Source organism: Eptatretus burgeri, chromosome 4 (genome assembly GCF_056783735.1).
Source record: "Eptatretus burgeri isolate ZD-2024b chromosome 4, Ebu_testis_v1, whole genome shotgun sequence".
Classification (NCBI taxonomy): Eukaryota; Metazoa; Chordata; class Myxini; order Myxiniformes; family Myxinidae; genus Eptatretus; species Eptatretus burgeri.
The window spans coordinates 112,833,424-112,852,721 of NC_140964.1; the positions used below are offsets into that span (position 1 = coordinate 112,833,424).

The 19,298-nt window shown below is 43.6% G+C and overlaps 1 protein-coding gene across 8 annotated transcripts in view; it reads right to left on the reverse strand.

Annotated features, from left to right (window-relative positions):
• LRP1 (LDL receptor related protein 1) overlaps window positions 1-19,298 on the reverse strand; it is a 583,330-nt gene that overhangs the window by 56,725 nt on the left and 507,307 nt on the right. For all 8 annotated transcript variants that reach the window (XM_085879746.1, XM_085879744.1, XM_085879750.1 and 5 more), the window contains 13 exons: window positions 16,917-17,122; window positions 16,555-16,743; window positions 15,831-15,979; window positions 15,482-15,575; window positions 9,412-9,528; window positions 9,046-9,165; window positions 8,653-8,775; window positions 8,042-8,167; window positions 6,582-6,698; window positions 6,335-6,441; window positions 4,684-4,813; window positions 294-416; window positions 37-159 (listed from right to left, as the gene is read on the reverse strand). In XM_085879746.1, coding sequence (XP_085735872.1) covers window positions 37-159; window positions 294-416; window positions 4,684-4,813; window positions 6,335-6,441; window positions 6,582-6,698; window positions 8,042-8,167; window positions 8,653-8,775; window positions 9,046-9,165; window positions 9,412-9,528; window positions 15,482-15,575; window positions 15,831-15,979; window positions 16,555-16,743; window positions 16,917-17,122 — 1,724 coding nt within the window. The remainder of the gene's footprint in view (window positions 1-36; window positions 160-293; window positions 417-4,683; window positions 4,814-6,334; window positions 6,442-6,581; window positions 6,699-8,041; window positions 8,168-8,652; window positions 8,776-9,045; window positions 9,166-9,411; window positions 9,529-15,481; window positions 15,576-15,830; window positions 15,980-16,554; window positions 16,744-16,916; window positions 17,123-19,298) is intronic.

Sequence of the window (19,298 nt, forward strand, 5' to 3'; positions counted from 1 at the left end):
ATGCAGGTGAAGTTGAGGCAGAGATTAAAGACCCACCGCAGTGTTCCTCGTCAGAGGCATCAGCACAATTAGGCACGCCGTCGCACACCCGTCCTCTCCAAAGGCATGCACGGTTATTCCGACACCTGAACTTCCGGGTTGGAGGACACTGGAACTGACCTGTGGTTGGCACGGAGCATAATCATACATTTGAACGGTGTGAAACGAAATGTGTCGGGGTGCAAAAGAAAAACAAATCGTGCTCAGGAGAAGTAGTGCTCAGGGTAGCAGGAGCAGGTTGTGAATGTACTCACTGCACATGGCAGGATTTTCATCCGAGTTATCCCCACAATCATCTTCACCGTCGCACTTCCAGGAGAGTGGCTTGCACAAGGTATTGTTGCACTGGAACTCGTTGTGAGGACAGGTTCGTACAACTGGTGGAAGGTAGTGCACATGGGTTGCGTTGTGACATTTTTCAAGGTAGTTAGGATCCAATTTAATCCAACAGGATCAAACAGAGGTAATGCACTTTTTGAACTGTCTAGTCTGGGTTCGATTCCTGACCCGCCAATGAACTGTCAAAATGTTGCTTTGCAGGCGAGGTGCTGCACAACAAAGTGGTTGCTATCCTTTGGATTGATGGAGGTTAAGCTGGGTGTCCTATCTGCTGGCATTAGTTTCAGGACGTTAATATCCCATGGTCTCTACTTCACAAAGAGGAGGCAAGTTATCATTGGCACATTGCCAACTTACACATTCCTAGCCAACTCAGCTCGAGTTGAACATTAAGCATAACCAGCCAGTTTGTGAAAATACTTGGGCCAAACCTCTCCCTCCTCCAACCCCACAAGAAGGTGGGATTAATTGTGGTTGCTAATGAAGTAAATATATGGCTTTAAGGTCAATGAGATGGACAAATATGAAAATTTAGAGGAGAGACAGGTAACACAAGAAAAGCAGGTGCTTTGCAGGTGAGTGCATGCCCTTACTTATTGTGATGTCAAATCTACTACAGTGTTGAAAAAAAACAACATGTAATATTTCCAATTTGTCAGATCATAAAGGATTCTTGTTTATCTTCCTCAAAGCTGTTTTCTCTTCTGGTTAGCAATGCATATTAGGTTCCTCATGTGACTTGACAGGTCATCTCAGAAGTCCCATAAAGCAGAGGGAACAGCATATTAGCAAAGTTATTAAAAAAAAATTTGTACACAATGTCAAGGCTCGTAGGAGAGCTAACACACTGAACGTACAACAAGGGGAGCAGAAGACGAGAGGGGTGGGAGAGGGAAGCACAAAACAGTGGGGAACATGGGGTATACAAGATGGACACGACAGAGACTTTCAGGAAGGAAAGCAGGGAATTTGAAGGAGGTGGGTTTGGGGTGGATTAACGGGGGTAGAAAAGATCATGTTTTTGGATGGGGGAAGATAAAAGATGGTGGTGAACTGTGGGTTTTGAAGACCTGTAGGGAATAGTGGGATTCAAGAGAGTGTGGGAGTTTGTTCCAAAAGTGGGGAAAAAGAGGAATGGAAGAATGAAGGTGAAAAGTGATTCTTGATTTTGGTAGTTTTACCAGGAGGGGGTTTCTGGCAGACCTTGAGCACCCTGCTGAAATATGGGGGGGGGGGGAGCAGGTCGGAGACGGACGGAGCAGGTGGGGGGAGGGGGATGAGGCCAGAGAGGAGACAGTAGAAGACAGAAATACCACCAACCTGCCTGCGGAGAGAGAGTGAGAGACCCAAAGACTCATCTTCATCACGGGAGATACCAATGATCCTAAATGCCTCGGTTTCCACTGCGTGCAGCCAAGAAAGGTGAGAGATGGGAGCACCACCCCAGAGGGGAGAGCAGTACTCCATCAGGCTGTGGATGAAAGCTTTGTCCGTGGTCAGGAGCTCGGGTGTGCCAATGAAGGACTTTGCTTGACAGAAGATGCCCGGTCTACAACTGGCTTTTGAAGCGAGCTGGGAAATGTGGAAGTTCCCGCAAGTTAGTAAAATAATGATCTGAGAGCATTCAAATCCGGCACAAAATGACATACGAAGTCCGTCTCATAAGTAATGGGACTGAGCCTGCTGTGTGCTCCACTTACACAACTTGAATGAACGGGTTGCGTCACAGTCTTTCGCAACATTCCAGAAATATATACGAGGTCCTTTTAAAAAGTCATGGGACTGACTTCACAGAAATTTTTTTCCAAAAAATATATTGAAATCACAGCTTGTCCCCTTCAAAACAGTTTCCCTCCAGTCTCACACACTTGTCCATCCTCTTCTTCCACGCTTCGATGCACCCCCGGAAGGCTTCTTCTGGAATCCTCCGGAGCTCCGTCGTCACAGTCCTTTTGATGGCCTCTACATCAGGAAATCGGGTCCCCTTGAGCTTGGGGAATAGGAAAAAATCACAAGGGGGTATAGCTATGGGTCTGATTCCTGGTACCCCAAGTCTGGTGAATATGGGGGTTGCTCCAGAGTTGGCACGTTCTTCTCCGCCAGAAACTGAGTCGGATGCTCAGGGCACTGTGAGCAGGGGTGTTGTCATGGTGGAGCACCCAGGCGTTGTTCTCCCACAGATCCCTACTCTTGGCCCGGACTGATCACATGAGGCGCCGGAGGATCTCCTTGTACACGTATTTATTCACTGTTTGACCCTGTGGTAGAAACTTGAAGTGGACGATGCCCTTTATGTTAAAAAACGTGATGAGCATCACCTTGACCTTCGACTTCGACATCCTTTTTTCTTTGGTCATGGTGATGCCGGACTTTTTTTTACTGACGACTCTGCCGTTTGGTCTCGGGATCGTATTCGAATATCCACGATCCATCGCCAGTAATGACTCTCCCGAGCAGGTTTGGATCGTCCTCGAGGCGCTCGATAATATTTTGACAGACAGTGACTCTTTGCTGTTTCTGGTCCTCGGACAACAGCTTGGGGACCATCTTTGCACACACCTTGCGCATTTTGAGATTTTCAGTGATGATGCTCCAGACAGTGTCCTTGTTGATGGAAAGTTCCTCAGCAATCATCCGCACCATGAGTCGACGATCTGCGCGCACCATCTGCTTCACACGCTCAATGTTGTCCACCGTTCTGCTTATTGAAGGTCTTCCAGACCGTGGATCATCTTCAACCTCCTCCCATCCCTCTTTGAACCTCTTATGCCATTCAAATGCACGTGTACGTGACATCGTTTCTTCTCCATAGACTTGCTGCAGCATTGCGAAGGATTCGGAAAGTGTTTTGCCAAGCTTGGCAAGAAACTTCAGATTGGCTCTCTGCTCACGACTCATAGCGCGACGACTCAGACTAGACAACGTGTAAAGTACGACCTGTAAAAAATCACACAGTGAGCACAGTCAAACATCACCAATCATGCGTAGAATTGCTGAAATATTGGGAAAGACTGTGACGCAACCTGTTCATTCAAGTGGTGTCAGTGGAGCACACAGTAGGCTCAGTCCCTTTACACTTTTTAGACGGACCTCGTATGTTGCTGTAACTAGTGCCACACTCAGGCCATAGTGAACTAGAACCGCACTGGTTGGAGCGTATACTTCTGTCAGGCTGAACAGTTTACGTCTTGTGTCTCACTGATTGGCCAGATCTGCCTCTGGACCTGAACCAAAGTCCAATCAGCTTGTTCTCTTCACCGACCCAACTCATCCACCAAGTTTTGGCATAACCCGTCCAGACATTTTTAGCTTATCTGGAATTTAAATTCCAGATAAAGTATTGTCATTGTGCAGAGTCCATCAGCCTCCTATTTTGACTTTGCTGGCTAAACTGCTGGGCCAATGGAGCTGAAAATTGGCAGAAACGTTCCCCTCCTGATAGGTAATAAGGATTGCAAAGCTCGTTCCAGTCATGTGACTTTAAGTAGGTCAAAAATGGCTGACTTAATAAATTTATTCGAAAATCTTCTTCTCCAGACCCACAAGTCAGAATGCTCCCAAATTTGGGTTTCAATATTAAGCCAGGGCTCAGATAAGCTGCAGGTCCAGTGGTCCTATTTTAGAGATATCATGCTGTATATCATTTTTATCCCGACCTCTCAATGGTGAAGAATCACTTAAATATTATAGCATCTGGATCCAGATCTTCACCAAAATCTAATCAGTTCGTCCTTGTCACACATCCAACCTCTCCACAAAATTCCGTCCGAATGCATCCACAACTTTTTGAGATATCCTGCTCACAGACAGACAATCAGACAGGGATGAAAACATAGCCTCAGTCTATCTTTGGAGGTAACAAAGAAGGAAAGAAAAAACGAAATATATTATTTGAGAAGAAATGCACAGAGGTTTGAAGTTTCGACCTTAAACTGGGACGAAGCAGGATCAATGTCATTGGGAGTTGTTTTTGTTTGTTTCGTAAACCTAAATGTTTGAAACTATTATTATATTGGACTCAATAAAGTCTTTCAACAAAGTCTTCCCTGGCAAAATCAAAAGCTTGCGTTCAAGTCCTTGGGTAACGAAGTCAATAAACACAAGCACTATGCAAGACACACATCGGTGAGAATCTCCATTTGCAGAGTTAGAAAGCTAGAGATGGAAAAGCTATACTGAAATCAAGAAAAAGATGAGACAATGCAGAAAAGAAAGAGGAGTAAAAGAGGCCGACTTCAGGAGATAACAACTCTACCGAAGCAAAGTCATTGTCCAAACCCCAAACCCTCACCCTCCCTCTCACACCATTCCCGCAGTCCGACTCGTCGGATCCGTCCATGCAGTCGGTATCCTCATCACATCGCCAGCGCACAGGGATGCAATGGCCACTTCGACACTGGAATTGGTCTTGCTCACACCGCACCTTGCAATCTTTCTAAAAGTTATGGGGAAAAAAAGAGTAAAAATAACGTTGCTCAAGTCTGCAATTGTTTTCCTACATTTTCTGCTGAAAAAAAAAACAATCTCATGTACACCACCCTCCCCCTTCCGCCACCTCCCTTGATGTTCTACTAAAAGGGCTGACTAAGTTAGCTGAGCAATTTCCTCCACGGGATGTCATATCCTTTTAACTCTTATCAATGTGTCGAGTAAACAAATCATCGTAAATGATCAATAGCAATCATCAACAGTCACATCATGATGTTTTGTTGTTTAAGATTAAATCCATGCATTACATATGCAAAGTGGGTGGGGATAAATTGGAAAAGATATCTGAAAAAAAGGGGGAAGATTGGGGAGAATGGGAGGGGAAGAGAGGGAAGAAAAAGGAAAGTTGTTTTGGAGGAGATTGGAGAAGATTGTGGATTGGGGGTGTGGTATACTTAGACAATCAGATAAAGTAACACAGAGGGTGAAGGAAGATTGCATGAGCTAATAGTGAATGTGAGAGGCCATATCAAAGGATCTAAACTTCCCCATAATGAATCATATGGCTTGTTGTTGTTTTTTTTGGACACTCGCAAAAACTGACAAATTTCCCATTCCTGACAATGCACAAGGAACAGTTATTTACACTCAGATTATGTTACGTTGACAATGAAACGAGACTAAACTAGAACTGTACTCGGTAGAGCGCATACCTCCCTCCACCAGGCTGAACAGTTTACGTTTTGTATCAGTTTACTGTTGGCCGGATCTGGATCCGGACCTGAATCAATATCTAATCGGCTTTTTCTTATCACTTAACCAGCTCATCCACAAAGTTTTGTCATAACTCGCAACAACTTTTTGAAATATCGTGCTATATATCGTTGGTCGCTCCATATCTAAATGGTGAAGAATTATTCATAATTTAAAAAAACTTCTCGTATCTGGATCCGAATCTTCACCAAAATCGAAACAATTCGTCCTTGTCACAAACCCAAACGGTTCACCAAGTTTCGTCCGAATGCATCCAGAACTTTTTGATATATCGTATTTAGACCTATCTCTCGATCGTGAAGAATTCCATAAAAAGTTACAGTCGCCGGATCCGGATCTTCACTGAAATCAAACCAATTTGTCCTTGGCAAACACCCAACCTGTCCACCAAATTTCGTCCGAATCCGTCCAAAGATTTTTGAGATATCCTGCTCACAGACAAACAGACAGACAGGGGTGAAAACAAAACCTCCGACAACCTTCAGTGGCGGATGTAACAAATCAGATTTCAGAATACCACTGACGTATCATAATCCACTGTGTACTATTAGCACTGTGTCTTAGTCCTGCAATTGGAATACCCAACTGCTTTATGACATTAACAGATAGCTCAAATATGTGAAGTTTCCCGACGTTAACTGCTCAGCAGACAGTTGTAATTTAGAATATCATATGCATGATTATATTGGCACTCTTTCAGTGAGGAGGATGAAACAATAAATTGGTATACAGAGAAAGGATGTGAAGGACTAACCTCGTCGGAGCCATCGGAGCAATCATGATCCCCATCACAGTGCCATCGGCCAGCAATGCAACGCCCATTGGAACAAGAAAACTCGCTCTCTGAGCATGGCCGAGGGGCTGTAGAGACATGTTCAAACACGATATGATAAACTGCTTCAATGATCATTGCTGCTTTCAAGATGCATTTGAGAGGACGGAAAACAGAGTCCATGCAGCACACCGCAAGGAAACAAGGCAGGACACTTCACTCGACTTACTGCAGCCCTCCTCATCAGAATCGTCTCCACAATCATTGTCATAGTCACATTGCCAGCGACCAGGCACACAGCGATTGTTCTGGCACCGAAACTGGTATGGTTCACAGGTACGATCTTCTACACACGCGCACACAGGATGGACAGGTGTTACCTTGTATCCTTTCAGCCACTGACCATGTTGATATAAATGTATAGTGTATTTTCCCATCAACCACAAATATTTATATTATTTTATTTATTTAAGAAACAGAAATAAATTCCTGCAAGGGGCAAGTGTGAAAAAAGTTCTGACTCGAACCCAAGGACCTCATCACTTACGTGGTGCCAGCCCACTCAGCTATAGAAGTCTTCGGATATCCTTAGAATTTTCGCACACTAACACTGCAAGCTTTATAATGTCTGTCGTCTTACATGCTTGCAAGGCAGATGCCATCACAATCTACTCTGCTAATTTAGTAATAAACAAGCAAGAGCAGACCTGGTTTCAGGCAATGTTTCATCAGCTTCCCAGCAAGCTTCCCCTTGCCAAGAGACAGGAAGCTTGTTGAAAAGCGGAGTAGGTTCCGTTACTTTTTAGTTGGATGTACCGTTTTTATGTATATATATATATATATATATATATATATATATATATATATATATATATATATATACATACATATACACAAAATAAAGAATGACTCTGGTGAGGAGCTTCTGCTCTCCACTGACGAGGGCCAACAAGCCCGAAACACGTGCCCTTTCCCTCTTCCGGGTGGACTTGTCTCTAAAATTGAGAATTAAGTTATCTTCCTGGTATTGGCTGCATTACAATCCCACGGAGAAGTAATGGGATGTAGCTCTGCTAAGCTCATGCCTAACATGCGGAGCCTATGTGACTGTTTAGGCAGAAAACCTTTTTTTTTAAATTGAATTTTTTCTTGGCTACCCCCAGAACTGTTTTGTGTACTACAGACAGGTTAATGTGTGGCAGGCATTTCTTACTGGTCAGGATGCATGCAGAAATAGCTGTTGTGGCACTTGTTTCCTGGTAGCCTACTACAGTAATGGGTATATACTATATACATATATGAGAGGGTGGGAGGGAGACAGGAAGACTGTACAAGATTCACTTTAGCCATACGTACACTTAATTCAACCAATCTCAAGTTTGTTTTGATCAGGGAAACCACTCATTTTGACAAGTTGGATTCAATATTTGGTAAGTGACAAATTTGGTAAATAGTTTGTCTTGTATTTTTGTTGCTTCCTAATTGTCCTGCGTTTGACATGCGTTTTGATTCCATGACACACGACTGTCTAATGCAACTGCAGTCTTTTTATCTCATTGCATACTTTGGTAGAAATAAAATATCTTCAGCATGTAGTCAGGAAAATTATTAGCTGTCAGCCATTTCATCACTTTGTAAGATTTTCCTGCTTATTTTCAACACTCAGTGATGAGTAAAAACGTAACAAACCGCATTCTTCTTTTGGCTCATCTGATCCATCTCCACAGTCGTCGTCGCCATCACAAAGCCAGCGTGCCGGAATGCAGCGGCCTGTACTCTTACAGCGGAACTCCTCTGCACCGCATGTCATCTGGGCTGTGAATACATTGTCACAATCATCCATGCAGTAACTCCTATTAAAAGCTGCAACGTCAGCTTTCGTGAGCATTCCACAGATGGCCTAAGATTTTGTAAACAATGATCAGCTCACCCAGTCAAGCAAATCAACCACGTGTGATGTAACAATGGACGAAATCGACAGCACGTCGATTGAGGCTTGCTAACCGCCGTGGAAAAATTTCAATCCCACGGTGGTTAGCATACTTCAATCAACGTCCTGTTGATTCTATCAGCTGTTCTACCTGTTCACTGATGCAGATGGACACGAGCACTCACGAGCAAGACTCGTTCTTCATTTTACACGTGTGAGATGTCAATGACACTTGTGTGAAAAGGTTAGCAATAGATACAAAACTTAAGTGAACCAATATCTATGATGACCTCCACTATTATTGACTTAAGTAATTCATTAACTTCAACAAGCGGTGGGTTATGTGCAGTACAATGGTGGAAAAGCTCACTGCAGTTTGTTGGCTCATCGGAGCTATCACCGCAGTCATCGTCGTGGTCACAGACCCACACACGTGGAATGCAGCGCTTTGTGAACGCACACTGGAATTGGTTGGGTCCACAGGTCAGCTCGGCTGAAGAATGAGAGGAGGGTCGAGAGAGTAGTACCGAACCGATTTTGAGGGCAAATGTAAATTCCTTACCAGATAGGTATATTAGAAAAGATGAAGTGTGGTGAGAGGAAAGTCAAAACACCTACATGAGGTGTGAGTAATATCATTCAGGTAAGTTAAAAATTGCTGTTGTGAGCTGATGTCAATAATTTTGCTGACGAAACACACGACGATAAAGATATAACATGAGGTGGGGTGAGAGTGGACAGCTATGTCACACGGGATGCTTACGACAGTCCTTTTCATCTTCCCCGTCCCCACAGTTGTCTTGACCATTGCAGCGGAAGATGCGTGGTATGCAGCGATGCGTGGCTTTGCATTTGAACTGGCTGAGTAGGCACACATGGATATCTGTACAAAAAGGGTAAAACTATGAACGCTGGATGTCATTGAGGTCATGATGGCTGCTCAATGTGAAACAGGTTGCAACAAGGGTCATGGACCTGACATTGCGATGTTTACTGCAACAGGAGAATATTGTCTTGGCAAATTATCATCCAGCTGTCACTGAAACGCGTCATGTGTTGGTGGGCTGAAGCAATCGACCGTGGTTCCTAACAAAGTTGAAAACGATGGCACGAGACTCCATATTCTCACCGCAGTTCGCTTCATCGCTGTTGTCACCACAGTCATTGTCACCGTCGCAGATGAACGCGGGGTTGGTGCAGATGCCATTTCCACACTGGAACTGCCCTGGCCGACACTTGAACGCCGCTGAAATACAAGTTCATGCTATTAGATTGGTGGTCAGCCAAAACGGCTCTCATTACAAAATCTGTTGACTGAGTTTATGATGGAACTGCATGGACGTTCTGTGATGTGATGCCTCAGTAGGGGTGTTAAGTAATTGTGGAGAAAGCCCAAATGAACCCTCATTAGACAGTTTTGTGGTCATCATAGTGAAGGTGTATCCACATGATGGCCCCTTTTCTGTCAGTCATCTCCAGAGCCTCTGGGGCATGGTGAAGGTTAATAGACTTGGGATATATATATATATATATATATATATATATATATATATATATATATATATATATATATATATATATATGAAACATCTTTAGTTATGAGGGAAACTGTTGTAATGACATTAATGTGTTGGTGATGAGAGTTTGAGTGCTACTCCCTACAATCCTTAAAGGGAGGGCAGCAGACTGGGTGATGTCATTTGGTTGGGAAGTGAACAATGTGAGAGTACTCAAAATTGAGCAAAATATGATTGCAAGGACACAAATAATTATCAGAGGCAGGAGCAGGGATGTGAATGTCAATAATAGATAGAGTATGAATGTGGTGGAGTTGTGTATCACTGCATCAGGTAAACGGTCTTCACATTGGTGGCAATACAATGTATTTTCCCAAACAAGAGTTGGGAAAGCGGAAGTTTATCAGACTGAGAACATACGGCTAACGTTTCATGCATTATCCTTTGTTGGAGTAAAAAAAAAAAGTTTTTGTTTGCTCCAAGAGATAATGCTCAGAAATGTGAGCCTCACCTTGGTACTCATGGGAATCACATTGTTTATCTATTTCCATTATCAGCCACTGGAAGAGGTCCAGTCCCTTCAACCTATAGGCATCACCATCAGCCATCTTGGGCTGATGACACTGAAAAGTTGGTTTCCAAAGCCAGCTGCATACTGGGAATTATCTGTCACTCCCAAGTTATTCCTTCAAAAATCAAAGCTACTCACAGCCTATAAAGCCATTTTCGGGCACTCATTGGAGTACTGCACTACTCTCCCATATGGTCCTGTGCCCCAGCATCACAACCATCTCTCCTGGATTATGTGGACACTAAAGCTCTCAAAATCACTGGCATTACCTGTGATGAGGCCGAAGCACAAGGCCTATTCCTCTGACATCACATCGAGGTTGGTGGCCTTACTGTTTTTAATTCTCTCTCCTCCTGTTCTGTTTTCCCTCTCTGCAGTCCCAGCACTCCGACCTTCCCCAGATCTTCCAGGAAGCAGCACTTCCTCCATCAATCTCCTGATTAAACTCTCAAAATCGAGATTTACCACCAATCTCCATTATTTTCTCCTCTTTTCTCTCGGTTTTTGGAACTGTGTTTGTGGAACTATTGACAGTTCAGTCATTCTCTTCACTCCAAGGCTTTATATCAGGCGGTACACCACCATGTCATGAAATTTCCCTTCCCTCACTGTGATCTTTTCTACCCCTATTAACCCGAACTAACGCAACTAATATATTTGCTGATTACTGTTTCCCCCAACCTTCCCCACTCCTCTCTCACTCCTCTTACCTCTGCCACCGAAGGTGAAGGAGGTTATGTTTTCACCCCTTTCTGTCCATTTGTCTGTCTGTTTGTTTGTCTGTGTGCAGGATATCTCAAAAAGTTGTGGACGGATCTGGATGAAATTTTGTGGACAGGTTGGGTGTGTGACAAGGACGAAATTATTCGATTTTTGTGATGATCTGGATCCGAATCCGACTACTGGAATTTTAATAGTAATTCTTCACCATTGAGAGAAAGGGCTAAAAACAATATATAGCACGATATCTCAAAACGTTGTTGACCGATTCGGACAAAACTTGGTGGACAGGTTGGGTGTTTGACACGGAAGATTTAATTCAATTTTGGTGAATATCCGAATTCAGATCTGGATACATGAATTATTTAATTTTAAAGTAATTCTTCATCATTGAGAGATATGGCAAAAAATGATAGAGCATCGATATCTCAAAAATGCATTGGGCCAGATATGTTCTCATGGATCAAGCATTGCGTGTCGGAGGTATGTGCTCCATCGAGTGCCCTTCTAGTTATCCTATGTTATCTTATGCTTCTATGAACCCAGATATTGTATTAAATAAATATATAACAATGATTAGATGGTACAGGGATACCTCTATTTACATCTAGGATGCATTCTAGAAAAGTACGACTTAAATCGAAACGACTTGATTCAAATCAATTTTTCCCATAAGAAAAAGGGTAATGCAATAAGGCTGGGTGGGGTATGGGTGGGGGGAGGGGGGGCAGTCGTCATTTTCACCTATGATATTACCTTTTTGGCTTGGATGGAGACAATTTAAACACTAATTCTAACCCATATTTTAACAGCAAAAATTAAAATGAAATTATTTTATTAAAGTACAGGGCGGCCACAATGTCTTGCCACATCGTGTAGAAATTATGATATTGCCTTTTATCATATTAGCTGACAACATTGAAGTGTTCTCCAAGTTACACCAGATACATTTACAGTACTCTTTTATTTTATTATTCATTTTACAGCAAATGCCACAAACCTTAAGTGTCCAGTGGATCAGTTTGTGTTCCACATCAGTAATTGCACAAAATAATTTTGTGTCATGTTCTGTGAGACATTTTCAGATCATTTGTGGGGCGATAAGATTAAAAGCAAGTATCACTGCTTGTTTAACGTCATCAGTGGTTTTGTAGCGCAGTGCAGTAAAACGGTGTAAAATATGCTGTGGTGGTAGAGAAAGAGAGAGAGAGAGAGAGAGAGAGAGAGAGAGAGAGAGAGAGAGAGAGAGAGAGAGAGAGAGAGAGAGAGAGAGAGAGAGAGAGAGAGAGAGAGAGAGAGAGAGAGAGAGAGAGAGAGAGAGAGAGAGAGAGAGAGAGAGAGAGAGAGAGAGAGAGAGAGAGAGAGAGAGAGAGAGAGAGAGAGAGAGAGAGAGAGAGAGAGAGAGAGAGAGAGAGAGAGAGAGAGAGAGAGAGAGAGAGAGAAAGAAAGAAAGAGAGAGAAAGAAAGAGAGAGACAGAGAGGGTGAGAGAGAAAGAGACAGAGACAGAGACAGAGACAGAGACAGAGACAGAGACAGAGACAGAGAGAGACAGGGAGAGAGAGAGAGAGAGAGAGAGAGAGAGAGAGAGAGAGAGAGAGACAGAGAGAGAGAGAGAGAGAGAGAGAGAGAGAGAGAGAGAGAAAGAAAGAAAGAAAGAGAGAGAAAGAAAGAGAGAGACAGAGAGGGTGAGAGAGAAAGAGACAGAGACAGAGACAGAGACAGAGACAGAGACAGAGACAGAGACAGAGACAGAGACAGAGACAGAGACAGAGAGAGAGAGAGAGAGAGAGAGAGAGAGAGAGAGAGAGAGAGAGAGAGAGAGAGAGAGAGAGAGAGAGAGAGAGAGAAAGAAAGAGAGAGACAGAGAGGGTGAGAGAGAAAGAGACAGAGACAGAGACAGAGAGAGAGAGAGAGAGAGTTTGTGTGTGCGCATACATGCACGCATGGGAGAGAGAGAGGGAGAGAGAGAGATAGAGATAGAGATAGAGAGAGAGAGAGATAGAGATAGAGATAGAGATAGAGATAGAGAGAGAGAGAGAGAGTGTTTTGAGCAGGTGGAGGAGGATGGAAGGCAGGAGGAAGTTCGTCACATGTCATTCTCATCCACATTTCCAGCATACATTCCATATTTTTCATACAACCCAGGAAAAAACGCGACAGAACTATAGTATATGAGAGTAGTACTCTCATATCGTATAGTTGGTAACAGGTCCTACTACAGTAGTCTGCAGAGAAATACTGCAGGACAGGAATGATACTGAATTTTTGCCTGGGAGAGCATCTTTGCTTCATTATCAACTTGGATGTTAATGGCGTAGCACGTTTAGCACTTTCACGAATTTGTTCTGGATTTTTATAAATTTTCCGTACGGTTGTTGGAGGCAAACCTAAGTACCACGACCACCACTCACCATTCATTTGTACAGCTTCCCATTTCACTCCAAATTTACAGTTTTATGCACTTTCTTAGCCACGGGCTCACTCTTATCAGCGCGAGCATGCTAAGACCTCTTGATGAATAAAATCACTGATGATATTTAATGATATGAATCAAACTACTGTATGCAAACAATTTGGAAGTACAGTACGTCTGAACAGCACACAGGCAGAATAAAGTACAGTACAGTACACTTAACATCGATGTTACGTCATTGAAGCCACATGCTTATGCTTTTCCGGCACCAATTTTCCTGAGCCGTCCAGTCAATTTAATTTGAATTTAATTGCCAGTGGAAAAATTTTTTACCTTCGCATTCTGCGAAAGGTAATGTATTGGTCGCTGTGTATTTATTTATTTATTTATTTGTGAATATGTGTGTGTGTGTTTGTTTGTTATTCGCATAACTCAGAAAGTATTAAACCAAATCGCTTGAAATTTGGTGGGATGATGGGTTATTATCCAAGGAACATTTGATTAGATTTTGGGAGCGATCGGGTCAAAGGTCAAGGTCACGGAAAGGTCAAATTCGTATTTTTACCATAGGACGGTCAATTTTGATCTAATTGGCATGCAACTGATGCCAAAATGTTCAGAATTCATTGCCCAATCTTGTGATGGGCGACATGACACAATTACGTCATTACCCTTGTTAGCGGTTGGGGGTCAAAGGTCAGTGGGGTCACGACCTTTCAAAATATGCGGTTTTTGTCATAACACGGTCAAATCAAAACCGATTTGCATGAAACCAACACCAAAATGTTCACTGTTCTGTTCCCCCCCACTCTCATGCCAAGAACAAAAAAGTAGCGGAGGTGAAGGTATGCGCTCTACCGAGTGCCCATTCTAGTTTTCCATGTTTTACATGGACAATAATAAAGAATTTGAAAATGAGCAGCGGCCATGGCGCCGCAGTGTCCGACTGCGATGCAGTCTAATCAGTCCAAATTTACATTCTGTACAGGACTACAGGTAGAGATACAGCCTGACAAGGGCATGGTGCACAGATTGCACGAACGTTCAGCCATACGTAGTTTGTTATTGACACATCGTCATTGAAGTGTGAAGGAGGTTAAATAAAATTGGTGAGTAAAATGTTATTATAATTATGCAAAGATTTTTCAATATGTGATAATTTTACTAAAAATATAATAATTTTGAGCTTACAAAATGACATTTTTCCACTTTCCAGATGTGGGAACACTGTGCGAAGGCTACCGGGCCGCACGCAGCAGCATGTTTTGCTGTGTCGTCATTGAAGTGTGACGTAACACTACACAAACTTCCGTCGCACGTCAATGCGGACACGACTTGAAATGGTAAACCATGTGTGGCTGTGTGCATGCCTGCAAGCTTCAAAACGTTCACTATCTCAACGTCTCGGCATGAGACTGTGCGACGCAGGAAAATTGGCGACAGAAAAAGCCAAAGCACGTGGCTTGAACGACGTAACTTTGATGTAAAGAGACGTAATTCAACACCTGGGTACCTATTGATTGACACGAAACTTCAGATCAACATAAATGAAGGCAATATAAATTGCGGTATCCCATCATAAGGTATCTGTTATAAGATAAGGTGGTTGCAATATGGTGAAGCCAATGATATGTGAACATGGTTGTGATTATGAATAAATGTTTATGACGTCGTTGCGATATGATAATATGGTTATGAGGTGATTGTGACGTGATAAGTTTTTTGTGTCATGTTTGTGACATGATAAGTTGTTTATGATAATTTTTACATGGGGTGGTAAGACATTGTGGCCACCCTGTACTTTAATCAAATAATTTCATTTGAATTTTTGCTGTTAAAATATGGGTTAGATTGTTTGTGTCATGATAAATCCAGTTGTGATATTATGAGATGGCTGTGATATATGAAGGTGGTTGTGATACGTTGAGGTGGTTGTAAATATATTGAGTGAGTTGTTGTATGAGGTGTGGGTCATACGGCAGTCTTTTGGCTCATCGGAATTATCTCCACAGTCATCTTCAGTGTCACACTTCCACCAAAATGGGATGCATTTGTCATTCTTGCACACAAACTGGGGGTTGTACATGGAGGGGGGGGAGTAACAATATTGGTGAATATGCAATATAATCAACAGTGGAATTTAAAAGATCAGATGGCATCATGAACCATGTTCTAAACAGAGGGTCGGTGCTGTCAAAGTGGATTATTTGGCCGGGACTCCAATCCTGGATGGGTCGCCGCTCCGACACAGGTACTTGTAAGGTGAGAAAAATACATGGTTCCTCAATCTTATTGTGCCATCACCTCAAAAAGGTCAAGAACACACCTGGCTGGACGTGCAGTTGGACAGGCAGGTTTTTTCATCTGCGGCCAAGTAGAAATTTGTGGGACAAGCACAGCGATGGCCACCTCCAGGGGAAATAAGGCACAGGTTGCTGCATTCACCGTTGTCCACTTTGCACGGATGATGAGGAACTGGGTAAATGGGAAATGAGCAAACATCGCCATTAGTGCTTGTTGTGATGTGGAAAATGTTTTTGTTCAGAATCTGGGCTGAGGGTAGAGTGAGGTGACCCAGAGAAAAAGGCAATGCACCAACAGTGGCACAACAATGGCATGCGACAAGCAAAGGAATGAACAGACAGGAAAAGAGGAGAGGATGGGAGGAAAAAACAATAACCTAAGAGTAATCAGGGTGGGTTAGATCAGGATACCTGGAGTATCAAAAGTCACAGGTATGGACGAGGGATGCGAGGCGATGAGTTTGTAACAAAAAGGTACACTGTCGACATTGTAAAGCAGTCGTATTAGAATCAAAGAAACACAAAAAAACAACGACTACATATGTAAAGCAGAGATTATCTGCAATACAAACACACTCAAAAAACAGGAAAGACCGGACGGAGAGTGATAAATGAAATAGAAATGATCACACCAGCAAAATTCTCTCCCCCATTCACCCCACACCATGATGAGCTAAAATAAACTTGGGTGACTATGTCATGGAGGTCTACATTGATGGACCCCCACCACGAAGTGAGATGCATTACCATCGGGTTGTCGATACGGGTGGAAGACGTGGACATCCATGGGCCGGTGCAAAGTGCTGATCAATGTCTGTTTGTTGACTCCGGTCGTCTTATGAGCGCGGTTCACCGTCTTTGTCTCCCAGTCAGACCAGTAGATGTAATCCTCGAACAGTGTGAGTGCAAATATGTGTGGGATGTCATTGTTGAGAACTGCACAAGGCAAGAACCCCAGTTTATTCACAGATGCAAACGACAGCACGAGCGCAAACATATGACACTGCGGTCCTTAAATGGTGTCAAATCGTGGTCATCTGCATTATCAGAAACATGAAGAGGAGGATGAGGAAGAGTATGGATGAAGGCCGAAGAATTGTGAGAAATACCTGTGTGGCGGTGGGTGCCATCCAAGTTGGAGAAGTGGATGCAGTCCTCTCGAGCATCCGCCCAGTAAAGACGTCGGTTGATGTAGTCAATGGTGAGACCATTGGGCCAAGTTATGTTTGTGTGTACAACCATGCTACGGTTTGATCCATCCATTCCAATCCGGCCGATATGTGGCTGGTCTCCCCAGTCAGTCCAGTACAGATATCTGTTTCACAAAAGGATGGGATTAGGGGCAATAAGTAAGTGGAATAAAGGCAGACAGGAGGAGGAATCGAGGAGATCCTTCATTCATTCATTCATTCATTCATTCATGTAACCAACGGAAACATTTTTATTCTAAACGAATTACGTGGAATGTTTTTTTTTTCCCAAATATTTTTTGATCAACAATAACACTGGTTTACAACAATGAAAAAAATTCTGAGGCAAACATGTGAATAGGTGTTTCTGACTAATTTTGATATGCTGAATTCAAATTTCTAAACAGTTTTGCTCCATCACCTCTAGTTTTTTTGCTTTCACATATCCCATTTTTTATTATAATGCATATATTTATAATATAATGTGTTTATTTCATATTGTTATGGTGGTGGTCGGCCGTGAACCGACCGCTCTGACGGAGCCGCAAGTCGAGTCGGCCCGACCGATCGCCCGGAATATAGATCGCTGTCCGGATAACTCCAAGGCCGACGGGTCCTTGTGCAAGAACCGAAATACGCCAATTGGCAGACCACGTGGGGTAGGGTCGATTGCCAATTTTCAATTTACCTAAATACCCACGTGATCCAACTACCGGGGTATTCCACCCTCGACGGAACTCGTACGGAACAAGCCGCTTAAGCGAGCCTGTCTCGTGCGCGATTCCGAGCGGCTTAATCGCCGAGAACCGTCGGTCCAAATGTCCCCCTTTTACGGCAAACCAACGGCTTTCTAATTACCAACACACAAAATGCTCAGTCAATGAAAGAATCGACGCGACGAGCTGAAAACATTTAACAATTGCGGTATTTATTAATAGTAATGGGGAACTAGGGAAGCACGTAAGAGCAGAACTATACCGACTATACGAAATGCAATGCAAACATTTACAGCACACAAAGCACTTAACAGTTTCCTACTTATTAGACGGGCCCACGGACACACGTGCGCACACACACACCCAAGAAATGGTGGCTGATGCCTTTAATAACTGACTCCAGCTCAGAGGGACAGATGAGCAGAAACCCAGAACCTATCTCGAACCTCTCCACCTCGTGTGGTCTTCAAGCTGTTCGGACCCGGGCGAGAGCGAGAGCGAGTTGGATCCAATCGCCGTGAGCCGCGATCCTTCCCGAACTCCAGAGAATCCTCTCGCGCTTCTGAACACGTGCTGGTGAGACGAGGCGCCAATCCTTCCCGTCGATGCGTCGCTATCTCGAAGAACCACCTCCAAGATGAAGCCGATGAGTCGCACCAAGCCGGGAACCAAGCAGAGAACAAAGAGCTCCACGAACCAAGAAGAGCCAGCCGAGCAACCAGCTCAAGTCTCTTCCGATGAACAAAGCCTCTCTCAACACGAACCAAGAACTCCGAGCCGAGCAACCAGCTCAACTCTCTTCTGATGAACAAAGCAGACTCTCTTCGACGAACCAAGCCAGAGCCGAAAAAGCGAACTGAGCCAAGCAGAACCCGAAGGCCTGCTTAAAAGCCAGGCTGAAGCAAAAAGCCTTCAAAAAGCCTTCAAAAAGCCCCCTCCCTAACCCAAGCCAAGCCAAAGCAGAAGCCGAAGCTCTACTGAAAAGCCCAGTCCAAACAAAGCAGAGTATCACTTTTTATTCCTATCCGCCCCCTCCCCCGCTCCTGGCGTGACTCATGCCCTCGTGATCCATCCCCCGCTCAATCACGGGTGAGAGGGAGTTGTTGACATCATGAATCACGGGACGGGAGGGCTCTTCTTCCTCTTTGCAGAAGAGGGGGAGGGGCGTCTCCATTGTGTTATGATCGCTCCATAACTATTCAATTGAATCTCGCAGCGCACTTAATCGATTTCTGCCCATTAAACAATGGAAGGTGAGCTATCTTGGGAACAAGCACTTATCGACATAACTGACTGAAGGAACCTGAATGTTGTGTGCAATCGAATTCCAAATTCGTAACAATATATTGAAATGGCATGTTACAGAACGAAACAAAATATACACACAGAACACTCACAGAACTAAATATTACTATTACTTGGATATAAGCATATTCACATCATAGTACTACAGACAGTCAGAAGTGAGTTTTTTTGGAGGATCTGGTGTACTTTGCCTTCGGGATGTCACGCAGGAGCATCCAGCAGAAGTCCCCCATCATGCTGTGGTTCCACTTGCCTTGGTAGTTGCTCTCCATCTTAGAAA